The sequence below is a fragment of the Pholcus phalangioides genome, unplaced genomic scaffold, assembly GCF_987345545.1.
Source record: "Pholcus phalangioides strain wild (caught in Gottingen) unplaced genomic scaffold, Ppha-v1.0 ptg000009l_1, whole genome shotgun sequence".
Classification (NCBI taxonomy): Eukaryota; Metazoa; Arthropoda; class Arachnida; order Araneae; family Pholcidae; genus Pholcus; species Pholcus phalangioides.
In genome coordinates, this window is record NW_028301602.1 from 44,676,521 (window position 1) to 44,704,152 (window position 27,632).

A 27,632-nucleotide genomic window follows, 5' to 3' on the forward strand; every position below is an offset into this window, starting at 1 on the left:
AGTTTGTTATAACGGGATTCGACTGTATATGAAAACCAATATAAGCACATATTGGAGAGAAAAAAAATCCTATAAGGTGATGCTAATTTTTCACCGAAAGATCTGAATTTAATGGAGAGAAGCCCTGAAAAAGTTCAATTTTTACAACAAAGCTCTTTACTGAGCAGTTAATTCTTAGTTCAAATTTCATAAGATGTAGCACTTGATTTTTTTTGAAGGAAAAGGCTGAACTGCTCTTATATATATATTATAAATATCTCTTTTATAAAAGCTACACGAGCTAAAAATCTTATTTGAAGCTGCAAAAAATAAATTTGACAAGCAATTTTAAACAAAATTCAAGTATTTATTTGGCATCGTGGGAAAAGTTACAAAAATAAACTGCTTTGTTCTATACAATCCTGTGTTGTACCATATCAGTCCCTGTAAAAAAAAAATAAAAACATCCATATTAGCATATTTTGATTTCTCAAAATTGCCTTGCCATTTGGAAAAAAAAAAATCATTACACCCAGCTAGGGTGCCATAACTATGGGTCAAAATTAGACACTGGCCGACAGAGTAAATTTTCATTTCTGGTTGCAACCAGCAGTTAAAATGTAAATAGTTCATTGTCATAAAAGAAACTTCTATATTAGAAGTTTAATAATAGTTCATAAAAAAAATTTTCTTTTTGAAAATGGATGCTTGCAGAGTTAAGCATCATTTAATGAAAATTGTCCGTTCAAACACAATTTTCCTCAATATATTGCTTTGCTATTACTAAACCACATATGTACCTCGTCCATATGCCTCTGCAGAACTTCTAATGAATTGGTATATGTTTGTGTTGTGAAGCTTGTTTCTGTGCTGCCATCTACCATGTATTTTTCAAACTATGAGTGAAGTGTAATGTTTGAAGATTTTACTGTTGTATGCCTGTTGCTCTCTGCAGCAAGATTTTTTTTAATGGGGAGATCGGCTTGCATTCACACCTCAAAGTTTGGGAGAACAACAGTGGGTTCGAACCCGGAACCTCATGATGAGAGTCTGTCACTATGACCACTCGACCGCCACAGCTGCTATATTGCTTTGCTGAAAGATGAACAAAAAAAAAAGGGTGACTGAAATATTTGATATGTGACAGCACTGCACTGTTTGGTACAGTGATATCTCAGTTAACGAAGATGATTCATTCCAGAATCATGTTTGTTAGCTGAAATACAATTTCCCATAGGTTTCTATAGCAAATTGTTTAATTGACTGAAATATTTGATATGTGACAGCACTGCACTGTTTGGTACAGTGATATCTCAGTTAACGAAGATGATTCATTCCAGAATCATGTTTGTTAGCTGAAATACAATTTCCCATAGGTTTCTATAGCAAATTGTTTAATTCGTACCAGGCCTGCTCAAAATTTGAAGACCAACACCAGCTTTTGTCTACTAATATAACTATATAGCTTTAGTCCACTGAAGCTGGTGTCGAACACCATTTGTGATTTAGTCAGCTCATTTCTAATTTAAATATGGTGTAAAGACGCAACTGAATATAATGGTTAACAGAATGTTTAATTGCAGTTTGAGAGTGATTCTAAATAAAATAGAATCTATATTGTGGCACAAGATCAATCTTGATTATTTATATGTTATAATAACCCACTGCCTTGCAACAATTCTAATTAACTAACATTTAATGTATTTGCACTCTGACTTACGAGCGCATATTAATATGTCCCACCTATCGCGTAACTTTGAGGGTATTACTCTGTATATATGTTGTGCTAGAACTCTACTGCAGGAGTGCACAACCTCAGGCCTGCCAAGAAGTTCCATCTGGCATGCAAAAGGTGCTCCGGCAGAAAAGTATTAATACACACAACACAATAAATGCATAAGCTAACCATATTGATTTTATTTTATCATAATTATTTGATTTTTATTGCTCTTATTCGGTTGCTTTAGTTTTGATATAAATTAGATATTTATTTGACATCCATACTTTTTATGGGCATCTTTTTTTCAGCCACCTTGTTAGGCATTTTGTCTGTTGCAGCCTTTGCATTTGTATATTCCCTTCATAAAAATATGGAAAATCATTGTCTCTAGGTCCATACAGGTTTATCACAAAAAAAAAAAAAAAAAATTCAAATGCAAGTAGAGTTGCTAGTTACATTCCAAAAATGTTCTAGGGCAAGTAAAGTTAGTTACCAATTACAGCCAAAAAAATTTTCAAAGGCAATAATTTATGTCCTAAAAATAACCTTAATTTTCTTGATTTCAGCAAACCTCTGTGAAAATAAGGGAAAAAACAGGATATTTGGTGAAAAGAGGGTTGGGATGACCAAAATTATGGGAATGTCCGTAAAACATGGGTCACTTTTTTTTATATACAGCCCGTGAGCTGCAGAATTACAGCAGCATATCTCAAGAATGATACAATCATGGATTCAGACTAAAATTTGAAAGTATCGGGGAGACAATATATAATACTCACACATCCTCTTTCTCCACTTTCCTCAATGTACCAAGACTTTTCTGTATCATGAGAGATTGTTTGAATGAGGAAATCCAAACATGTATTATAGCAAGCAAACTGTTCTTGAATGCAGCTGCGTCGAGTACAAGCCATGATTCCACTGGAATCATTGGTTTCATGTTATCTACCTTTCTGTATGTTTGCTCAAGAGCTAAAATCTATTGAATGAAACGATTAGTTCAATGCACTAAAAATTTAAGGTGAAAATAGACAATCCACAGAAATAAAACAGAAACCCCCAATTATCTGAGCTAATGTGAACACCAGATCTGACTTGAACACAGAAACCTTGGAAAATATGGACCTTCAAGAATTTAGAGATTAAATGAATTAAATAAAGACATGAATGGTGGGAAAGAAATATACAGTAGAGTCTCAACAGTCTGAGGTGAATGGGACTACCTAAGAGATTACTGAAAACTCAGAATATCTGAACAATAATACAAAACAGCTTTCTGTGAGGGATTCCTACCGTTACCTAATTTGTTCTTAATTTAATGGCTTAATTCATTACATAAATGTCAAGACCCACAGGCTGGGGTTCCACGCCCTAGGAAGCCTAATATATATATATTTTTTCTTTTGCACGAAAATTTACTATGGAGGGGCTTTTGGAACTGAACAGCGACCCCAGTCTACTGATCAACACCTCTTTTAAATAAAATTACTTGCATTTGTAATAAAAATGGGACAAAATTAACTTGTGCTTAGCAAAAAACAGAAGTTTTTGACATGTAATTTTTCAAAATTTCAACAACTCAGATTATATAGAACCTCAGAATTTTGAGGCTGAAATTATTGAGACTCTAACTGTACTTTAAAGAAAAAGTACCTAAATTTCAATGTAGAACTCAGAGAAAAGTCCAGAGACAATGACATAAACTAACGGACAACAATTCTTTCCCCTTTTATGCTGTTCTTTTCCAACCTCTCTCCAAAGTTTTTAATTCAAATATCTCAGTGAATATTGCACTTATAAACGTCAAATTTATTTTGTTGGCCCTAGGAGAGACAGAAACACAACTTTCTCATTGGGTTTTTAAGGACATGGTGTCCGTGTATAAAAAGTTAATTTCTTTATTTTAATAACTACACAACCCCTTACAACGTGAATGACATGAGTTCTACATGTTATTTGGATACTTTTTCTAATTGAAAGTATGCCTCTCTAGGATCAATGGTTTGCCAGCAAAATGCAGCAAGGAAAGTTATGGAATCATCCTGTCTAATCAATAAAATGACAAAATGAATATAGAATAAAGTTACATGAATTACTGGAACATATGTACAGTTTATGGCATTTCAAAGATTGCATACAGTTCTATCCCAGTGTCTTCCAAACTTGTTTTTCCTCTCATCTTTGCCCTCCCTTATTAGAAAAATTAAAGTCCTATCATTCCCATGGCTATACCAATCCACAAGATCTCAATTTTTTGTCTGTAGCTACATACCAGAGGTTTCTGATTTTCCTACTAAGAGGCAGTGTCATCCATTTTGAGAAACGCTGGTTCAAGCAGGGCTCTCATCCTTCTTGTCACCTTGGCTCAGTGGGCATGGCCTCAGATCAGGTGTGTGATGTCACTTCTCTAATACTCTTCTGACTGAAGCACAACCTTGAAATACCAGGTTCTGTCAGAGCGATGATGTCAGCTACTTCACCAAACATCAACTCTGGCCATCACTATATTGCAATTTATTGCCATTAATGAGATGGGTTGGAAGTGAAGGCACTATCTATCAGTGATCGCCTCAAGCTCATTAGGGAAAATATCTTACCTATATCCTCCCTCGAACCTGGGACCCCTTTGAACCTGGGACCGTGACAGCAACCTTCATGGTGGTAGATGAAAATCTTACCACCACGCCACTCGGGCGCTGGTACTGACTCTGACGCATCATGAGACAGCCCTTATTATATGGACCTGGGTTCAAGTCTTTATCTTCACACCACGTACAGACCTCATTACATTCTGTGGACTAGTTTGTTGCAAAGGAGCTTCATCCATAATTTCACTGTGCACCTAAGTTTGAAATCTATTCATTAAGAGTACTTCAATAAATCGGGACTCGAATAATCGAGGTCCAATTTCACAGTAACTTCTCTAATTCTCAGTCACTAGCTAGACAGAAAAACTACTACAATACAACCCCCATAGTTCCAGTCATCTTAACCCTTTAAGTAGTTTTTAAAATTTCATTGATCTGCTTTATAACTACCATAGTGGAAATCACAAAACCTTTACAAAATGCTGCACTTTTTTTTAAGTGGAAAATTTTTTCCCAATTTTATGCAGCTGGTTGTGCTTTCCCCCCCCCCCCTTCCAACCGTGAGAATATGTTTTTAAAAAAACAACTGAGGGAAAAAATAATACTCTGGCTTTTTCTATTATCTATACTCTATACACATATTCCTATATTGCTAGAAAGGGAAAGAAAAAATAACATTGTCTCTCTTTTTCATTCTGTTATCAAACTTTCATCCAACGGGCAATTGATCTTGCAATCGTGTTTGGGCTTGGAATTGCCGAAATAAGAGGGTTTTTAAGGATATCTCATAATTTCCGAAATAAAACACATCAAGTAAGGCGAGATATCTTGTCAATGCTGCTGCAAGAATTAAAGCATGGCTAGGATACCTCTACAATAACAAAATCTAGCATTAGTGCTATGATTTTCAAGAACAAATATTAGATAAGAATGAAAAAACGACTAATACTAGGCAAGCCTATCGATAACAAGTATGTAAGTTAGTAAGTGGCATTTCCAGCAAAAAGGTAGGACCCTTTCAGAGTATCACTTCTTCAGGATGATGCTGACTCATGGTATCGTTGAGACAGCTGAAAAACTACTGTTACTTTAAAAACACCTCGTAATACATATTCAGTTCATTTCTTTAGATAAAATTTAAAACCAAATCAAAAAGTGAATTTTTATAAATTATTTATATGAGCTTTGCTGTGGGGGAAGGAGGGTCCATTAACCTCTTTACACTTGTAGACCAGCAGAAATGAGAAAAATAATTTGTGTACAAGCAAAATATAAACAAGAAAAATATAATTTTCCGACCAACAAAATATAACAAATAAAAAGAATAATAATTTGCAGACTGAAAAAAAAAAGAAATGAGAATAATTTGCACACTAATAAAAATAAATACAGTCAAACCTTGCTTTAGTGATGAACCCAGGATAGAGTGAACTTTTTCAGTGGTCCCAACTGAACACCTATTTAACTAATGTTATTTTAAATGCTGATTGTGAACTGTTGAGAGAATGAAAGTCAGCTTATAGTGAACTAAAATTTCCCTTCCACAGATTTTTTTTCAGTTTTTCAAAGGTGAGCTTACACATATTAGGATCCCGAAAGACAGCCTTCCTTGAATTCCGTGCCAAATCTCACTCTTTCACCCTCCCCGCCATTTCTAGGAACCAACCACTGGTCCACTACAAAGACCCTACTCTTTTCAAACCACTCCTTGAAAAATCAGAACAATAGTGGAACAGACCTGGAGGCATCTGATGTCCCCTTCCTTTCTATCTCCTGCTGCTGTCTTCATATCCATATGACCGCTTCAGACTAAATAGACATTTTCCCATCTGAGCAGAGTATCTTTTGAAAAAAATTGGTAAAAATGGTGAATTCCGTAAAGAGGAAAGCATTTTCAATTGATGATAAAATAAAAACAATCAAAAGCATTGAAGATGGAGCCAATCAATTGACAATATATGCAAGGAATTTTCCTTATCAAAATCTAGTTTCCAACATTTAGAAAAACCACAGCATGATCACGCTGCTCACGAAAAGAAATCTGGATGGAGCAAAGCAGCTACGTCGGGCTGAAAAAAAGAATGTAGCAGCTCTTTTTTTAAAATGGCTCATCATTCAGCGAGATCGAAATCTTCTCAGCTTTTGTATGCTCTAGTGGCTAGCTGAACCGATTTAAAAAACAGAACAATATTTCATACACTAAGGTTGTGGGTGCAGCAGCAAGTGTTAATGCATCCGATGTGGAAAACTGAGTCTCAAGTGTGGCTGGATGTAATCCGGGATTATGAAGAGAAAGACATTTTTAATGCTGATGAAGCTGGGTTATTTTTACAAAATGACTGAATCAAACTTTTAAATCTAAAGGAGAAAAATGCAGTGGCGGGAAGCTGTACAAAGTTAGAGTAACTGTTATCGTATGTGCAAACATGGATAGTTCGGAGAAACAAAAATAAAAAATTAACCGCAATAAGCAACTTCCATTTGTGATGCAACCGATGGATTGGGTGTTATTCACAGCCTCAAATCTTACTACAGGAAGCAGTTTGTTATTCACATTTTGGAAAGGTATGAAATGAACAGTGAGTATAACACCCCTCTTTTTTAAGCAATCGTTTTGCTGAAGAAGTCTTGGGGACAAGTAGCAGATGCAAGGGTCTTTCCAAGAATGTATTAGAGCTAGGAAGAGACGGTATTGCGGATGACGAAGATGAAAACCTACCGATCACTATATGGCTGGAAAAGCATGGTGTGTAAATTCCTAGAGATGAAATTGAACACCTTGAACCTTGTGATAATGAGGTGTGTATTTTAGATATTCCTACTGATGATGACATTGTATCCAAAGTAAAGCAAAAAGAACGATGCTGACAAAGAAGACTCCTTACCCTCAGAAGAAGAAAGTGAAATGTCAGCAACTTCGATTTCTGAAGTGAAAGCAGCTTCAAACATTCTGAATAATTTTTTTTCTACGAAAAATGTGGACAGAGAACTTTGGATGCTTTCCCAATCGTTCATAAGAAAATTGATGAATTTTACATGAAATTTCAATGTATTCAATCGAAAATAACAAATGTTTTTCTTAGAATGTAAAAATAAAAGTAAGTAATACTACTTCAAAAAATTCTTCCTTTCTAATATTTGATTAATTGCCGATTTAAGTGATTAGTAATTTATTAGTAAATTGTGTGTGTTATTCGCAGTAAATGTTTCCAACAAAACCACCATCAAATGTTAAAAAATAACAATGCTTCAATGAATTTGATTATAGTGAAACTTGGGTTATAATGAACTTTTTATTGGGTCCACAGATGGTTCACTATAACAGGGTTTGACTGTAGTAAGAATAACTTGCAGACAGGCTGACAGCAAAAACAAAAATAAGATAATAAAAAATTATTTAGAGACAGTATTTTATTTTTAAAATCTGGAATTATTTGTAGTGGCTACACAGATTAGGCGAAATTTTTTGTGGACTGACACACCGCCCACTGACCATTGGGTTAAAGAATACTATTTTAAACTTAAATTTTTGTCATAGAGCATAGAGGGCTTTCCGTTTTATATGATTAACCACAGTTGTATAAAACAGGGTTCAACTATAAATGAAATTCTCTTCTCCCAACCTTTAAATAATCTAAATGGAATTTCTTAACTCTTTATTCCTATATTCCAGTAGCAGAAACATTTTAGCAAATGAGAGATATTAATGGCTGGTTCATTCAGCTTTGTCACAATCGTTTTACACACCTCAGAGATGCGAGTTATTTTAAATTCAAATTCCAACCTATGGCCTAAATTGATTGAAGTCTATAAATCAGCTATCAGGTAGCAAACACAATTAAGCTCTAAACTGAGAAGAAAAAAAATTACAAACATTTGGAAGATTTTTTTCACTAACAAAAAACAAATTCCGAATTGCATGACATAAACTTAGTACTCACCTGTTCATTGAACTCCTCTTCAGTTGGAGCCTCAACTGTTGAGGCTTTCACAACACCTGCATCTTGATCAGTCTCTTTCATTTCTTCGTCAAAATCATTTGATTCATCTTCTTCATCCATCTCTTGTTCATCCTCGCCTTCATCATCGATGTAGAAGACTTCTGGTCCATATTCCATGAACTGTTGCAAAATATCTTCCAAATCTCTGGTCCAAAAGAATTCATATCTGTTCAAGTGGCTTGTTAAATCCAAAGCTTTAAATGATGCATCCGTAACATTCTCAATAATGTGGGATCTCATTGTAGTCAGCCCATCAACTGCAAGGAGGCCTGTCTGGTAATAACAGTATGCGCCGAGGTAAATAAACGCATATATTTCAATAGATAATGATAGCAATTCCTCACATTATGCTCTGAGGAGAATGACAATAGCCATGTATGTTGGGGCACAATTTTGCATACAAATTAGTTAATCGGGACCAAAGTTTTAGAGGAAAAAACCTTTATCTGGTAAAAATTGCAATAAATTATTTCCACACAAAGTCAGGAGCATACAAAGGATCAACTTTTGCAGGAGGCACAAAAGTTTCGTAGAGCCACAAGAAATTTCAAGAATGTAAGATAACACAAGAATGTAATACACATCTACAAATCAAAATTGATAAGAAAAGTTTCTTACCTAAAAATTGATTGCCAAAACATATTACAATTGAATCTTTTGACGCTATAAATCTCTATGTCGCTATTTATTCATCTTCTTACATTTTTAACATTTTAACTCTCTTTTTTTACAGTTGATTTTTTCCCCCTCAAAATAGATTCGTCCAAGTTTTGACTAATCTTTTTTCTCTCTTTTTACTCACTCTTCTATGAGACTTAGACTTGTTTTTCAGGTTTCCGCCTCTAACATCTTTCATTTTCTTCCTCGCTCTTCACAAATCCAAAACATACTCATACTCCCTATCTTAGCCGTCTTCAGGCATTTGGCTTTTATAGAGTTAATTACTATATTTTCCTGGGTGTATAATCCATAGATTATACGTTTAAAAATATTTTAGCCTTGGGATTTCGTAGTGTATAGATAATAGGATCTATATACCACTGCTAAGTTAGAATAAAAATAAATATTTATAGAAAATTTTTAAAAAATATTTTTTAACCCTCTTCACGTATAGGCAACAAATTTTGATGATCTGTATTTGAGTATCTGCAATAAATCTCAAAAATGGTTCCTTTGTTTCCATATTCAGAAATAGAAGGAGAAAAATTATTAGTGCAGTAGGATTTTTTTTTTCACCCTCCTCTATATTCTCTCTCATATATAGTAGAAAGATACGTGGGGGTGGTGGGACCACTAAACAAAAGTATAGAAAGATGGGGGGGGGGAAATGACCTCCATTCATAGGGTTACAATGAAGCTTCGTGATGATCGAAAAAGAGGTAAAATAAACAGGGAGAGCTAAAATGAATTTCTTTCATTTGCATTGGGACTTGTACCTGATCGTTAAATGGGGGGGGGGGTTAAAGATTTGTTGATGGTGTACACTTACGAGTTGAAAAAAACAGTTTTTTGTACAAAATCATGACAAACAACAACTTTTATTCCTCATTTCATCATTATGCAAATTTCCTTTTTGAAATTTGATAATGCAAATTTGCATATGCAGATTATACAGCACTACAGACTATAGTATGAAATGATTTTTCAATGCAGTGAAATTTGCGTCTGCAGATTATATGCAGGAAATTACTGTGATTTTACACATTGTCTATAGATGTTTTTGTTTAAATAAATGAATATAAATTTTCTAAATCTTCTTATTTTGAAGAAAATTTCAAGAGGAAAAATCCGAGACCTAATCATAAGTTAATGGAATGGTTTTACCTTTCACATCTCATTTCACACCTGAAACCACTTCTGAAATTCTGCAGGGTACTAAAAACAATATTTTCTTCATATTGCCTTACTGACTGTCACCATATTTTAATAATTCAGCGGAACCACTTCCATCAAACACTGGCTAAAACCCTGCTTGAAGCAATAAATACATAATAATGATAACTTGGATTCACAAAATGAAAATCATCTAAAAAAATTACCTCATAATTCTTACCCTCTAGAGTTAAACGGTTGATTTGTGCACCCATAGCAAATATTTTAGCTGTTGCACCTTGAATGCAATTCACCAAACTCCCTGGATCAGATCTGTCAAGAGGTGGTTCGAATTTTATGCCCTTGGCATCTAATCCAACATTTACTATTATGTATGGTGCCTGTGAAATAAAAAGGAAAAAAAAAAACAATTTTTTCAATCATACATGATCACTGTGTTTATAAACTCTGATCACATGAATTAAATAGAAATTTGATAACAAAATCAGTTTCAGGATCTTTTGTGTTTTGTGAACTGTGTTAAAATAGTTTTAGCTTTATGTTTGCTTTTACTACCATAAATCTTGGTTGCAAATGCTAAGCATATTCGAGCTAGTGAATTAGTAGACCGTGAAGTATTTTTTTCTTTGATCATATGTTTAAGATTTTAATAAGCAAAGCAAAAAATTGAATTGTAGTGCAAAACACAATAATGTAATACAAAAGGAATAGCATATTTCTTCATTTGTGTATTTTCCTTTTAACATACAAAAAAATAAAAGTTTGCAAAACATAGTATTTGGGCTCATATAAGGATGGCAATAACTAGATTTGAGCAGTAAGTGAAAATATTCCTAATTTTTATTACCAAATTCCAAGACGAAACACATTTGCTACAGTAAAAACTATTTCAATTCCTGTGTATTTAGTCAGTATTTAATATAGATTGATATCATGTCTTCTGAATGTATCATGTGATCCTTATTGAACCTAGCTTTTCTTGGCATGCTGGGAATGGATCACACTCAAATTTCTGAAAAGCTGGTGCCAATTTTGACAACATGGCAGCTAATGGGGGGAAGAGGGATACTGTAATTGGGAAATATACCTTTCTGTATGCGTGAGGGAAATTTTTTTATTTTCCCTGTATCACGAATCATAAGAAAGCAACTAAGCAGACTACTTATGTTCATCATCTATAGATGACGGTAACAGTTTCAGTGTTGAACACTGGTTCTATGAAGATCTCCTTTAACTCTTCAAGGTGATAAGAATAAAATAATAATTATAATAAAATAATAAATTTTGTATAAAATAATAATCTTTGCCTACCTTCACATTTAAAAAAAAATTATAATGGACAAAAGAAAATGAATTAAAAAATAAGTCACAATTTTCAACTGATAAAATTATTTATTTTCTTCATTTGTTTAGTATCCGCAGCTTCTATTCCTTATGGTCTATCATCATTGGTAGGGTTACCAGATCCCTCTTTTTGATGTCATTTCAAGCGTCCACCTATATTTTAGCAAATTTGCCCTTTCGTCTTTTTTTTTCAGTTAACTGGAATCTTTTTTTTCTGGGAAATTTTTTTTTAACTGTGGAAAATAATATATCTCTTCATTGGCATGATTGTTTGTGTGTGTGTGGTTTTTTCTCTGCACATGTTCACACACTCACCACTTGTCATAAAAATTCCTAGAATACAAGAAAGCAAATTGCCTCCAAGCAGGGCAGATGCTACTATCACGCCCAGCTTCCTCTAGGATAATGTGAAAAAGACAGTCCAAAAAGCAGCTCCAAAAGAAGAGAACTGCAACCATTTTGAGAACACCACTGTTTGCTCACCAACAGCTAAAGCCATATACTGAAGGCAGTGCCATCTTAATGTATGGGCCCACCCATACACAGACTGGGGGCCTCATGAAAATGAGATCTGGTCAAATTTTTGACACAGCGTATATAAAATAGGTAGCAGGTATTTCTGGCCAGGTTGAGGGCCCCAGATAAATCACTTTATCTGAGGACCTCTGATGCTGTTAAGACACCCTTGAAGGAGGGGAAGCAGGGCTGGAAAATTGAAATTTGATTTTTGTAGCAGCATTTATCAGTTTTGTAGCACTTCAAAATTTTGGCAGTAAATAAAATACACAGTTTTTATATACATATATGCAGTAGCATACACAGGATTACTTTTTACTTTAAAAAACAGAGTTATCTCAGCTCAGAAGAAGGGGGTGCCCCCCAAGGCACAAAATACATAGAGAATTCCGCTAAAAGAAATTATTCATTTTTAATTTTTAAATCATAAAAAAATTTGAGAGACTTCTTGATATTTATATTTTTACATATCAACGAATGAGAGGCTTTGAACATAGAGACATTTTGACTCATGGTGTTTCAGATTTCAAAAATAATAATTTAAAAATGAGTGTGTTTAGATTCAGCTTGTAGACTTGGTAATCACTAATTTTAAAATATCATTAGACTTGTTTCTAATCACACTCATTAGAAAAGTAATTATTTTTCTTGTTTTTGCTGCTGATGCAAGTCTAAGTTGTGCTTTTGTTCTCTTCAGTTTCAAGCATTTTTGAACATTTGATCTTATTTCTTTTTCTATAGAATTTACCCATTTCATATTTAAAATAAGTGCTTCTTTTTGAGTTTGCTCTCTCTTTCCCTCAATTTGATTCATATATACATAACATACTTTGAGATAACTTCTTTTCCTGGGTGATTCTCAGAATATTTTTTAGAAAATCTCAGAAATTTAACAGTGATTAAAAACTATTGAATTAAATTATTTTTAATTTAAACTATAGAAATAAAAACTACAGAATAATGATTAAACTACTAGAAATTTAATAGAATGATTCTATTTTCACAAAAAATTCAATCCGAGTACATCTGTTTTCATTCCCTATTTTTCACTTATTTCATGACCTTTTCCTCATTTCGTTACTTTTCTGGGATTTCATCACTTTATCATGATCGTAGATACCCTGAATTTACCAACGGCTTTTGCATCGCAACTCCTGATGGTCAAAACAGATTTGTCATTCTTGTTTTTGCAGTGCGATAATGCCTTCTTTTGCAAACATTTCCGTTCTGTTAAAGGATACACAAAAGTTTTGTCAAGTACAACCAGTCAGGGAAAATTGATGCAATTTAAAAAATTAACGTAAGGAACGCATAAATCAAAGGAGTGAACTTTTTTTTGTAAAAAAGTAGGTGGAAATAGCAAAGTTTTTTTTTTGCTTCATTCTTCTGAAGATGAGTGGCAATTCGCATAGTTTGACCCTATTCTGCACATTGTCGGAAGCCTGGGCACAGAATCCTGGGGAGAGGGTCTCAAGCTAATTCCATTTGTGGCCCCAAGAAATAAAATTGAGGGGGATGACAAATGATGTTGTCGAAAAGTCTGCTTCTATTGTGACACAACTTCAAAGTGTCTTAACGAAAATTTTTGTTTTTGCGTAAGATGGCACAGAATTGAGTTTTGCCATTTTTGTAGCAAAATATAGCAAATGGCTGGAAATTGTAGCAAAATGTAGCAGACGTCAGAAATTCTAGCCGCTTGTAGCAATTTTAGGAAGTGTTACCTCTTCCATTCACAAATATAGAAAATTGTGGTCTAAATTTCTTAAGGAGTCTTTTTTGTGTGTAACAATAGTTGCACCATCTATTGTAAAAATTGAAAAAAGTGACCTTACTAAGATTGTGCATGAAGATGTCATCATTTTTTTCTGTTTCCGTATCTGATAACCCTTGTCATAAAGCCGATTTTTTTTATTTTCTGCCAATTTAAAATGAGAAGGAGCAGTTGAGTCAGGGAAATTTAGTACATGTATGTATAAAAAGTCTCACAGCAGAGAGCAGGCAGACCTACAACACGATACTGACATAACATGAAAATTCAAGCATTTCCATCTTTACTTCAGAAAATGAAAGACAGATGGCAGCATGAACATGAAACAAACGCAACTCTGCAACATAGATATGTTAGGGGGGGGCACACATTCACTCAGAACACACATTCCAGCATGTGCCGATTCGTTAGGAATTCCGCAGACAAATGTGTACAAGATGCAAGTACAGTTAAGTAGTAGTAGATACATGTATATGTCCTTGTATTTACAACATGCATGCTTTGCATCAGTAAAACCCCATTAAGAGGAACTTGCTTAACACAAATCAAATATTTTACACATCAGACATAGTGAAATTCCTGTTTTGTACAGTTAATGCAAAACTCATATGGTACAAAATATTTCTGAGTTTCTTTGACTTCATCTTAACGAGGTTGAACTTCATGCATAATATATCGGGTGCCCCATCTCTTAACCAAATTTTTATAAATGCCCAGAAACATACCAGTTTATTATTATCAGAATTTGTATTGTCATAGAGATATTTCAAGCTGGAAGCACATGCATCCTTCAAACCTTCCTCCATAATCCGATCTACGCTTTTGACATAACTATGCCAAACATCAGATGCGTCATCACAATTGAAAAGGTCTACATTCTCCTGCAAAAGGAATGAAAGTACAATTTGAAGAGAAGGAAAAGAGGGGAGTGGGAAGTAACATAAAAGAAAAATGTGCATTTTGATAATTTAGCAAAACAACTGCTCACAGTCAAATACTAAAAAGATGATTAAAATCTTAATCAATTCATCGACCAAACAAGAATGAAATTCTGTTACTATGGCAGGTGTAGATGGAATGAAGGTATTTATGTAGGCCTATTTATTAATGAAGACATATTTTTCATAAATATGATTAAATTAACCATTATAATGTGAGGTTAATATGCTTATTGCATGCATCCAAACCAAAGTTTAGGCATAAATGTAGAGCGATACCTCGGCTAATGAAGATAATTTGTTCCAAAATTATATTCCTTAGCCAAAATGCAACTTCCTATAGGTTTTGATGGAAAGTCATTTGATTCATTTGGGTTCTGCCTAAAATTTGAAGCTATCAAACATGCTATACAAAACACAAAGAAGCACTACATTAAAAAAGACAAACTGGCCAAAGGCTGAAATGAACAGCTTCACAATTGCATAAATGATAATTTACAGGAAGTTCAGGAAACTGAACACTTTTTTTATGTTACACTATGTGCACAACCCAGTCGGGTCCGTGGGAGTCCTCTTATATGATCTGGTCAGTCATTATCTGTATTTCGATACACATTGAGATGAAAAAAGAAATAAGCTTTTAGAATGTCAATTCAAATCTAAAGTCTTGCACTGAAAACATCCAATTCTAGGCTCTATCTTTTTATGAGTTTCTCTTAAACCTTTAAGTGGCAATTAGAAATCACCAAAACCCCCTTCAAAATGCTATATCTTTTTTTAATGAAGTAGGCTTTCTTCCGATTTTCAGCAGGTGGAAACTAAGGTAAAAGTTTTCCATTAAGAAATCCCCTTTACAAAATATCTGGGCTTGTCAATGCTAAAATGAGAGGCTTTTATGGAGACGAGATATCTAATCATTGCTGCTTAAAGGGTTAACTTTTATTGTCTTTTATTTTACATGAAATGGTTTGAAAACTTTCTGAAAGAAAAGTGGAGGTGCATCTGGGAAGAGCTTCCGAGGCGGGCATAAACTAATCAAGATGGAGTGACAGTAACTTCAATGATAATCAACTTAAACCAGGCCTGTAGTCAGAAATGTTGTTCAGGGGGCCAAAGTGATAGAACAATAGATTTGGCTATCTTTTTCAGGTCATTTTCTCACATTTCGGGGGGACCAGACTTCCCCAAGGCTTCCCTCGCTACGGCCTTGGCATAAACATTCAGCTCACAACATGGATGTGTTATGTTAGCGAGTCATCTATGTCAACAAAAACATTAGTTAGCTGAGATAGAAATATTGTATAATCATCATATGCCAAGGTACCACTGAAACCATTTGAAAAGTCTTTGTTTCTAGTTATAAGGTATCGTAAAATAGTAGGAATGCAGCAAAATGAACCAACCTCTAGCTTCTCTTTCATTTTTTCCGATGTTTTCTTTATTATGTTATATCTCTCTCTCACTTCATCAGTTGCATAAATTCTGAAGTCTACAGGATCTTCTGGAGTTTTCCGACAGTACAATGGAACAGAGCTCCATTCTCCAATCATGTCTTTGACCTCTTTGATATTCTCTTTGGTGGAATATACATCATTGTATAATTCTTCCATGGCACTGTATGCACTCACAGCAAAATAATGGACACCTATAGTTTATTGGACATGAATGAAATATTTCGAAACCAATTTTACTATTAGGAAATGAATATATATGGTCCTATCAAAAATTACTCAAATAAGTTCAACTAATATGAGCAATAGTTTTGGGCTCAGTGTGTAGGGAAGAATGCTGTACCTCAGACAAAATTCAATTCACATTTTAATTTTTCTCAGTTGCTGGAAAACATAATTCCACTAGGTAAAATGCTCAGATTATGCTCTAAACCAAGGGTTCTTAACTTTTTTCAGCCTCAACCCAAAATCAGCAACAAGATCAACCCATGTGACTGTTTGTCTTTCAAAAGTAGTGAAACCAATGACGCATTTATGACAAAACCTTAAGTGGATTTGTACGACCCATCTCTGAAGCTTATGCGAAACAAGTTTGGGTCATGACCGATAGACTTACAGACTTACTTAACCACTTACAGACAGGAATGCTCAAGAATCCCTGTCTGTAAGTGGATTTGTACCACCCATCTTGGAAGTTCCTGAGACCTAAGTTTGGGTCACGACCCATAGGTCAAGAACCCCTGCTCTAAATCTTTGTGAATAAATTCATATTTTGTAGAATCTAAAATTTTAAATATTGAATTTTTAAAAATTCAAAATTTGGATATGTAATTTTTGTCCTTAGGTACAACAACCTGATTTACGTTTTGACATGCTTAATGCGACAAAATGTTTAATCAACTCTTTCCTCTAACAATCACAAACACATAGTCGCTGAACAATTTAATTTCTAAAAAATAAATATATGAATGGTCTAACATGAAATGCGCTAGCGCATTTTGAAATGGCCACTTCGCAAACATTAAAACAGCATTCCTGTTCAAATTTATTGAGAGAGTAAGAACACCATGCATGCAAATGTAACCTGGGAAAGAAGAAGAAACCGTATGCAAATCTGCATTAGAGTGAATAAAATGTGTGGGCGACAGCCCTGTGAAGTTATCCCAGCGTGCAACTGTGTTCTAACAGTTGTAAAGTACAGAATAATGACACACTTTAGTAATACTAAAAAAAGCAGACATTTGTGTGCTTGCATCGGCAGTTGTGCGAAACAAGATCCTTTCTTGATTCGCAGTCTGATGCAGGTCGTTCAAGGACTGGCAGAACGGATGCATATGGTTTCTTCTTCTTCTCCAGGTTACATTTGCATGCATGGTGTTCTTTTTCCCCCGATAAATTTCAACAGGAATGGCGTTTTAATATTTGCAGAGCGAGCGTTTCGAAACGTGATAGTGCGTTTGTGTTTCATGTTAGACCATATATTCTTTGATGACAATTGTTTGTAATGGTGTGTACTTTTCAAAGATGGGAAAACTTTGAGAGGTTTTACCAGGAAAAGTACAAGAAAGTTCCAGGTTCAATCACCCTGTATTGAATAATAAAAAGAAATCAGTAACTTTCATGTACAAATAAAAAATAGGCCTACGGGGCTCCGCCATAGACAGTATATACCAGAAAGGGTTTCGTAGGTCAAAAAAGGTTGAGAACCACTGCCTTAGAGTGTCTGAAGGTACAATGCAGATAATTTTGTTTTCTAATGGGAGATGACAATAGATAGGTCAAGATTTCGACGACTTTAAAATCAAAAATAAATCATCAAAACCTTGATAATAAACTATGACCATAACAAATAATCACAAAAAAATTAGAGAGAAAAAAAAATATACATATATGTTATTTTTTTATTGGCCTTCCAAAGAGAGTAAAAATATCATAGTTACTCAATTTGAGTAGACTTTTCATGAGCAACTGCTTGTCACTAGTTTACATCAAGTAGGAATAGTAGTTTACATCAAGTAGGAATAGTAGTTTACATCAAGTAGGAATAGTAGTTTACATCAAGTAGGAATAGTAGTTTACATCAAGTAGGAATAGTACTTTACATCAAGTAGGAATAGTACTTTACATCAAGTAGGAATAGTAGTTTACATCAAGTAGGAATAGTAGTTTACAGCAGGTAGGAATGTAGCTCCATGCTACATTCCCACCTGTGTTTTTGAATTTTAAAATGAAATGACCGTAGGTACAACTGTCCTTAGGTACAGCTTGGTCTTCAATACAATTTTTTTTTGTAAAATTTAATACACAAAAGGAACAATCTGAAAGTATTGACTTCTCCAAAAAAGCTTTTTTGCTTTTTAACATAATAATAATACACATATTACACTAGTAGTTTTCCAAAGCTGTCTCCTCAGTGAATCATATGAAAACTGTTAAAAATTTCTTTGCTTTATAAAAGTTCCCCATTTCGAAGTCTGAGTCTGATATTGAAATAAATACCTAATATTAAGGTTTTATTTGTATTAAGTGCAACCTCTCTTAACAGTCATCCCTCTTTTTTACAGCCAAAAGATAATTATGTTTTTTTGAAACCCTTCAATAACAACCCCCCTTATATGCGGCTACCCCAGGGCTGTCTTAAGAGCATAATGGGCTCCCTGGGCTTAGTGATTTTTTTTTGAGGCCCTATTGGGAAAATTCTTGAAAATTTCAATCAGTTCTCATTTTTGTGAGGCCCTCTTCCCTTGAGGCCCCTGTGCCGAGCCTAGGTGGGCCCATGCGCTGGGCTACTCCTCTTTTATAGACAATTTTTTTGCCACACCAGTGTCTGCAAAAGAGAGTATTATTTTTCACGAAGAGACCAAACAAATTGCACCTCAAATGTTGTGCTTGCACAAAGAAAGCCAGAGGAGATACCAAACTGATTTTTGCAACAGCAGACATTTTCATGACTCAACTTTGCATTGCGAGTGCATCAGCTGATGATGTTAGCACAAGATAAATGAGTATTTATAACATGTTTTGTTTAATGCTTGATTCAACATATTTTCTATTGTTTTTATTCATTTGAATATTATAGTTTTTAAGTTATTGAATTTTTTGCGATAAACTTTTTTTCCACACTCAGTAAGGATCAAATTAGGTGAGATATCTTGTAAATGTCACTGAGGAGGTCAAAGCGTATACTTATGAGTGTGTTCTTTGGAGAAGTTACAAAGTATCTGGGCTCGTCATAGCTGAAATAAGAGGGGATTTTAAAGAGGGATGATATTTTGGCTATTATAAAATATCTTGCCTCTTTAAAACCCTCTTAATTCGGTAATGATGAGCCTAGATACTTTGTAACTTCTCCAAAAACATGTTTTCCATTCCCCCCCCCCAATTTGTCAGATGAACTGCCAGTGGGCAGAGTGTTTTTGTTCACATTTTTATGACAGAAGAAGAGACAATATTCAACTATACGTTTCCCCCCCCCCACTTTGGGGTAGTATAGGAATAAGCGTACAGTACAAATAATAGAAAAATAGAGTATTTCTCTTCCTCTGTTTACTATTCTCAGAGTTGAACGGAGGGGTGCACTATCACTTTTGGAGAAAAGTTTTATTGAAAAAAAGACATAGTATTTCACAGAGAGTTTGATTAATTTTCACTGTGACAGTTATGATAAGGATACTAAAGCACATTTCACATATTATAAGATACAAAGACCACACTCTTATTACACAGACCATTCTCACATGTTAGCTGATGACAACATTTGTGCAAACTTTATAAAAAAATGTAGTGGTATATTCAAAGGTTTTGTTTCTTCTTACGGCAGTAGTCATAGTGTCAAGTGTGATACCCAGTTGCAAAAGGTAAGACACCAAAATTCAAAAGCTTTCAAAAAATGAAGTTGATGTAAGTTCTGATAGCTACTAAAGTTGAATCTTTATTCAACTCATTCCACTTTGAAACTTCGTAATAAACAAAATTCTTTAAATAGAAATTTTTAAATTAATTTATAAAAACGTGACCAAAACAAAGACTGAAATTTACCTATTTACTTTATTGACTTTAACACATCTCCTAAAGTGTCAAAAAAGTCTAATCCTGCTATGTTTATTGCTTATTGCTAAACAGCATACTTTACAGTATTTTAAAACTGTTTTCTCGTAGTAGTTGTTCTTCACTGAAAAGACAACTTTAAGGACTTATTTCCCTCTTTCAAATTTCCATGAATACATTAACTGGTTATTCACTCCTGCTCTATGTGTTATTAATTTAGTTAAAACTTGGACAAATGAGAAGTCATGAAACATCGCGAAAAAAATTTAGTTGGAAAAACTTTGTTATATATAGAAATTATCTTTCGTAATATGGAGATTAATTAACATATAAATGTCATTCAAAGTCAAGGTTCTGTGAAAAATTTCATTAGATGGAAGTTCGTTGAATAGAGACTCAACTGTGTCACATATATTTATATTAACACATGGCTTATATTCAAGACCCCAGCAAAAGAATTCTCAATTTACCTTCACTTCTCCAATGAAATGCAAAACCATCATGTAATATGGACTCTGCTAAATCCCATTTTTCAGCAAGCAGAATTCGTTCGATTTTTGTAAGATTGTCATGAAGCTTATTATACCACTGGATGGTTTCCGTAAGATAAGCATGAGAGCAACGGATTTCCGTATATGAATCATACAGCATTTTAGCTTGTCTTGGTATTCGGAATGTTGTCCCAATTTTCATCAAATTCTCAACTTCCTGAGCCACTCTGGATATCTATAAAATTGTGAAAGCAACAAATGAACAAAACAAACAACATCACAACAAAAGTCGACCACAGTATTTTTAAAGGGGAAATAAAAAAATAGTTCAATAACACCTCAGTTATAACGATACAATTTCCCAGTCCCTTGGACTTTGTTATAGTTAAGTTTGACTGTATAACAGGCTCGTAGCCAGAAATTTCGTTTGGGGGAGGACCACTTTCATTTTGGGGGGCACCACAGTGAAGAACAATAGATTTGGCCATCTTTTTCTGGTCATTTTCTCACATTTCGGAGGGGGGGGGGAGAGAGGACCAGACCCCCCAAGTCCCCCCTTGCTGTATAATATATAAATAGGAAAATATTTGAAATGCCTTTTTACATTCAATCAGTCATCTAGGTGTGACAGCTACAAACATAATAAACCTAAGCTGTAATACTAAAAGAATCCAGATGACTGGTTAAATAATTTCTTGACAGTTTTCTAAAACAAATGGTACAATATGCAATCAATTTATAAGGCAAAGTCTGATGGGTCAGATACCTGTTCAAATGAAAGATTTTGCAGGGCCCTAATACCTTCAATGTTTTTCTTTTTTTGGCATTGAGATTTTTCCTTAAATATGAATTTTTTTCATAATTCAGACTCTTCTTCCTTTATATAAGTTGAAGTTTTCATGCATGAAATAAACACAACAAAAAATAGTGTTTATCTTCAACATATCTATCTATGATGGTGAATCTTCCATTGTGTACAAACACGTCATTTCAAAATCGCCATTTTGCTTTCACTCCATAACGAGTGCAAAATTCAAAAATCAGCATAAAATGTGAGTGATTATGCATAGATACTTCAAAGATGTTAAGCAAAAGTAAAGTTTTAGATTTAAAATAAATAGAAAGTTATTGATGACAGGTAAAGAAATCTGTATCGTATCTTAAGAAAAAAATAGCTGAAAAGTATGACCTCTGAATACTCTATAAACGGTTTTAAAATATTTTAGGGTACTATCGAAAATTGAAACCCTCAAAGGTATAGAGCCGAGTTTACTGTAGAATAGTTCCAAATAGTATACTGCATGCAACACAATAACATTCTGATTGATGACTAATTAATTCATCTTTGTCAACTTCTTTGTCATCTGCAGCTTAACATTTTTATCAATATGATATTCATTAATAACAGTGACTAATCTTTTTTCCTTTTTGAAATCTGTATTTTTAATGTGAGTCAAACTAAAAATAACAAGTTCTGCATGTTCGACTAATAAAGGCTTGACTTCATAAGCCATTTTTAAATGCATGTTTCAATTAGTTTTACCTTCAGATCATAATTAACTTTTATCTTTCCAGTCTCTTCTTTTTCTATGACCATTTGTGATAAGCTGACATCTACATCACTGGCAACTTCAGCTTCCCATTTAGAAATCTCATCCTGTATAATTCTGCAAAGAAACAAAAAGAACATTCAAATCAAAATACAAATACAACGCCACAACAGGCAAATTGCCCAACGAGGTGGCTGACTTAAGAACATCATGGATCCCCGAGCCATTTTTTGGAGGCCCTATCTACTACTGCTACACCACACGTGCCCCATCCATGTACAGCCTGAAAGACTTGTGGGAGAAATAATTTTCAGTAAACTTTTTTTCTCAGTCATTGATTAGTTGTTCAAATTTTCTAAAAAAGTAAATTTTCACTTGATATAAAAGCTTACACAAGTACAAGAACAGGGCTCCCACTCAAAAAATGAGAAAAACTAGGAAAACGCAGGACTAAAAAGTAGGATGGGGGAGGGTAACCCCCCTAGATAACATAATTATAGCATAATGGGGAAAAAAATCCCCAAAAAAATTTTTTTTGCAAAAAAAAAAAAAAAAAATTCAAATTATTAAAAAATATTTTTTTTAATTTTGAATTAATTTTCTTTTTTCATAGCACTATTTCAGTTTCCTATAAGATTGGCTCAAGCCAAAACAAAATGACAAATGACTTAGTTGCAAAACCAATTTTTGGCCAAAACAGTGTACTAGCAACCACAGATAATTCTTTTCTGTCTCTCCTCATATAACAGCAAGGTGAACCAGATAGTTTTACTGCGTTGTCCATTTTTTAAAGGGATTTGTTCACATTTTACTGTTCAATGCCAGTGTAATCATTTTTGACAAATGAAGCACTTAAATTTCTAGCTCTTTGCTGAGCATTGTAAATATTGTTTATGCCTCTTCATGCCTTAAAAATACAAAAGACCACTGAATGCTATTGGGTAGCATCAGAATCACCACACCTAGAATAAGTCTATGTATCCAACTGCTTTGAAATGCAAATGTATCAAAATGCTTTGTAACTGTTGTTTCACCAATTTGCACCATAATTTTGAATGATGAATGCTAGTTACTGTCCAAGACCATGAAGTAATAAATACAAAATTATTTTTCCCATCCAGACAGAAATTTTTAATGACTACTATACTTGTTGAACCCTCAAACTAAGCAAATGAAAAATTAATCAACCAAATGGTCCACGTACACCCCCCCCCCCCAAATAACCTCAAAAACGATACAATTTCTGCTTTGGCAGAATCATTGATTGCATTCTCAAACATTTGTAATATTTGACAATACATCAATGATTACCTGCTCAATTAAAATCAATTACACAAACTTTGTCGATAGGATTTGGTAGGAAAAGTAGGACAAAAACCAGAAAGTAGGACAAAAGTAGGACATTTTACCAAAAAGTAGGAAAAGTAGGACGAGTGGGAGCCCTGCAAGAAAAAAATCCTTCTTCAAATAAATTTAAAAAAGATAGTTAAGATTAGATATAAACCAGTTCTTCTTAAAACAACTGCAATAATGTTGAACAGTTAGAAGGAACTTTGATGAAAGAAGCACCAGATTCCTTTCAAAGAGAAATGTATATGGTTTAAACTTATCAGCCAAGTTTTATTTTTAAGTATGATTATTTAAAATATATATATAGGTAGATCACTGAATTATTTATCATCACCATTATAAAATCACAAGATATTTAGTAAACACAAAAATATGGTATAAATAACTATTTGAAAAAAACAATGCACGAAGAAAAACTTTACTTTTTGATAAATTCTTCAAGTTTTTCATGCTTCCGGTAGATTGGTTGCAGGTCTTCATCCACTTCATAACTACACAACAGTATGAGAAAATGAAATAAAAAATTTACTTTTATATTGTTATTATTATGACATATTATAAATTTTGAAAATGTCCAAGATACGAAAACAGAAATAAAATACCCTATTGATAAAATATATTTAAAAAATAAACACAATAATCCTAAACGAAGTGAATAAAGGAAGGGAAAATTTTTATGAAGATAAATTTTAATAATTTAATTGAAGATGAAACAAATTTCACTTGCAGAAAATTATTAAAAACTAATTTATAATGAGCCAATGATGCTCAGATATATTTAGAGAAGGTTAAAATACCTTTCTTGTGCATTCTTCAGCAGCTTTACCAACTCAGAAAGCATATCCTCCATTTGAAGAGCCCAATGGCCAACACAGGAAAGAGGTGGTAATTTTAGTTGGTGCACATTGCTGAACCCACTCCTAGATATGACCTCTACTTGTTCTTCACATAACTCTGCAGCCTGGAAAATTTTTTGCTTTGCTTTTCCCATAAGAGCCGGCAAAAAGGTCTTAAACTCCTTGAGCAAAACTGGACGCGAGAGCGGGTTCGAGAAAACTCTGGTTAGCTGAAAAATTAAATAAATGGTACATTAAATGTAACAAAAAAAAAACACTTTGACTGACATTTTCAAAGCATATTGCCCTCCAAAACACTCTGAGGTGGTCCCTGTGATGGTTGAGTAGTCATAGCGATGGACTCGCCCCACAAGAGATGAACTGGGTTCAAATCTCATCGACACCACAGTGGTGGTTGGCTGAAGTTGGTTTTCTGTGGTTCCCAACTTCCGAGCATGAATCCGAGCCAATCTCCCTATCAAAAAGTCTTGCTACAGAGAGCAACAGGCCAACAACAGCACAAATATTCAAATATTCAATCATTACACCAAGGTACACCGATTTAAATCACTTGATTTTTTTAAATCATTGATTTCAATCGCGCATGTGCACACACGCACACACACACAATATTTAAATTTAGTTTTTCCTTTACATATTTTCAATGATATTGAAGTAAAAGTAACCTGGTATATATGTGGTAAAGTTCATGATTAAAAGAAATATAGCTCTTTGAGCGTAGACATAGACTTAAACTTAATCCCCAGATACAGTACAAAAAAACAGCTGGCCTATTTTGTGCATGGAAAAAATTTCACAAAAATATAGGGAACTAAACTTAGATACAACTGTATTAAATATTTTCAATGCATGACAATGCATGGCACTAGGATTCCCCTGATTAAAAAAACAAAAAAATCATTTTTTTATGTAAAATCTTGAATTCTATGCCCTAATTGCTGATTCAAAATAATAATAGATATTGTACCAACATATCCAACATATAAATATTGTTAAGCTTTAGACTTCTTCACTTTTTGTATTACAATTTCTAGTTTGCTCGATTTTTAACAAAACTCATTAAATCTGTCAGAGAATAAAAATGTGTAAATTATTAAGCAACATCATGCAAGTTGGAAACACATCAATTGCGCAAGAAACAATCTTGTCAATAGAATTTGTTCATTTAGTCAATGCTGAATCAGCCCTTTGGTTTTACATAGAGTGAATCGAGAAACCTGACCATGTGTGTGTGATACTGAGATGCCACCAGACATTCACTTTAGGGGGGGGGGGCTCATGAATAAAAGCACTTTTCTCTACGAGAAAAGTTTTAATCCATAAAGTTAATTTGGGCTCAACGACTTTTCATGTTACATAAACACAGATTTTTGGAGTTCATATTTCTTGATTGCAGTTCATTTGTACGTCTATTCATTAATGCAGAATTAAATTTGAGACATAAGATAAAAAAGCAGGTAGTGATATAAAAATATGCATCCTTAATGATTAACAATATTTTTTGTAATTAATAAGCAGTCAGTTAATTTTAATAATCTGATTTTTGTCATACCCTGCATTACACTCACACTTTGAAACATAGATGGCGGCATTGAAAAATCAGGCACAACACTAGATATGTACTCAGATAGTTTGGTATGCACACTTGTTCTAGACTATGCCATGAAGCTGGGCTGGAAGAGATCTTGGTAATGGGATAAGTCTGGCGGCAGAATTCTGGTGTTCATTCATTCAGCAGTCTGAGGTGAGGAAGTTTAATTTGATAACGATTTATAGTAGTATTAACAATACCACTACTCAACCATGAATACATCCTGTGAATGTTCCTCTCTGGGAACTTCCAATAAAGTGGGGGAATGTTGGAAAGTATTGATTGTGTGTACATTTGAAGCCCCTAATGTATTTATGATGCCAGGGTTACCCATGTTTTGTGCTTGAGAAGTGTTGCCGTCTTTCCTATTGGAAGTGAAATTGGCAGATAATTAAATTTTTGCAGGTCAATTTGAAGATTTTTTATTTTATTGCTATTCTGTTTCATACATTAGCTTTTTGTATTTCCTAATTTCTTGGGATCAAGTGAAAAAATGATTACGAGACACAATGGTTTTCCTAAAGATATATATATATATAAATACATCCTTTTTTACTGTCTTAAATTGCATTTCAATATAGTGCATGCTGCTTAATACGATTGCATCAGGACTGATTTTCTCATAGTCCCGAGAACAATAGTCAGCAAACAATAACATTGTTATTGTTATTATTCAGATATAGATCTATATCTGAAAAAAAAAATCATGGTTGTAAGTTTGATGACCATATGTCACATATGTAAATATATATTTGGTTGAATGGCACTTCGTTTTTCTTTCTCACATAACAGTTTCAAAATGTTGAATCATGCATTTTTTTTTTAATTGTTCTAAAAAAAGTTTCACCTTTCAAGATAGAATCAATTTTTTATTCAGACATTATAAGGAGTTAGAATGGAACTGCGTCTAATGTGTATTATGAATTATAATACTTTTTATAATGTACAGTGCATTCCATAGATTCCCTTGTGAAAGTCTGCCGGTTGAGGAACTGTGTCAGTTGAAAGAAACTGACCATAAACTGAAGAGAATAACTTTTTTTAACTTACACTTGCCTTCACTGATTGGGAAAAATTGCAAAAGGAGCGATACATGCACATGGATCATAACAGCTATCAGTGCCGTCTTAAGGCACGGCCCGGGGGCCTCAAGAGAAAAGGGGCCTCACAAAAATGAGATCTGGTTGAAATTTTAAAGAATTTGCCTGGTAGGGCCTCAGAAAAATCACTTGGCCCGGGGGCCTGTGATGCTCTTAAGACGGCCCTGACAGCTATTACAGCCAGATTATAACATTGTTAACAGAGCACATAATTTTTTGTCAATAAAGGAGCCTTCTGACTTCCCACATAGTCGTGCAGATTGATAATAATAACTTATGGGAAAAAATGAGTCTGATTCAACCTTAGCTAAAAATTAAAAAAAAAAAACTTTCTATGAAAAAAAGAAAAATGTGTGAGAATCTCGCACGACAGAAGTGAAACTTACATATAAAATTTGCGAATCATATAGATCTGATAATGAGGAATTTTCTTATACTGCACATATATAAATATAAAATATAATCAGAAAATATGCAATACCTCACGTGCTCACAAAAGGCAAGATAT

General features: G+C 33.9%; 1 protein-coding gene across 2 annotated transcripts in view; it reads right to left on the reverse strand.

Annotated features, from left to right (window-relative positions):
* Positions 1 to 329: 329 nt before the first annotated feature.
* Positions 330 to 27,632, reverse strand: part of LOC149083155 (dynein beta chain, ciliary-like) — a 43,353-nt gene continuing 16,050 nt past the window's right edge. The window contains exons 10-19 of one of the 2 annotated variants that reach the window (XM_089236306.1): positions 24,374 to 24,642; positions 23,999 to 24,067; positions 22,220 to 22,343; positions 20,656 to 20,911; positions 16,091 to 16,332; positions 14,475 to 14,630; positions 10,328 to 10,501; positions 8,229 to 8,561; positions 2,479 to 2,678; positions 330 to 423 (exon numbers count right to left, since the gene is read on the reverse strand). In XM_089236306.1, the coding sequence (XP_089092432.1) occupies positions 417 to 423; positions 2,479 to 2,678; positions 8,229 to 8,561; positions 10,328 to 10,501; positions 14,475 to 14,630; positions 16,091 to 16,332; positions 20,656 to 20,911; positions 22,220 to 22,343; positions 23,999 to 24,067; positions 24,374 to 24,642 (1,830 nt within the window). In that variant the 3' untranslated portion in view covers positions 330 to 416. The remainder of the gene's footprint in view (positions 424 to 2,478; positions 2,679 to 8,228; positions 8,562 to 10,327; positions 10,502 to 14,474; positions 14,631 to 16,090; positions 16,333 to 20,655; positions 20,912 to 22,219; positions 22,344 to 23,998; positions 24,068 to 24,373; positions 24,643 to 27,632) is intronic. The other variant, XM_089236307.1, reaches the window with a different exon arrangement.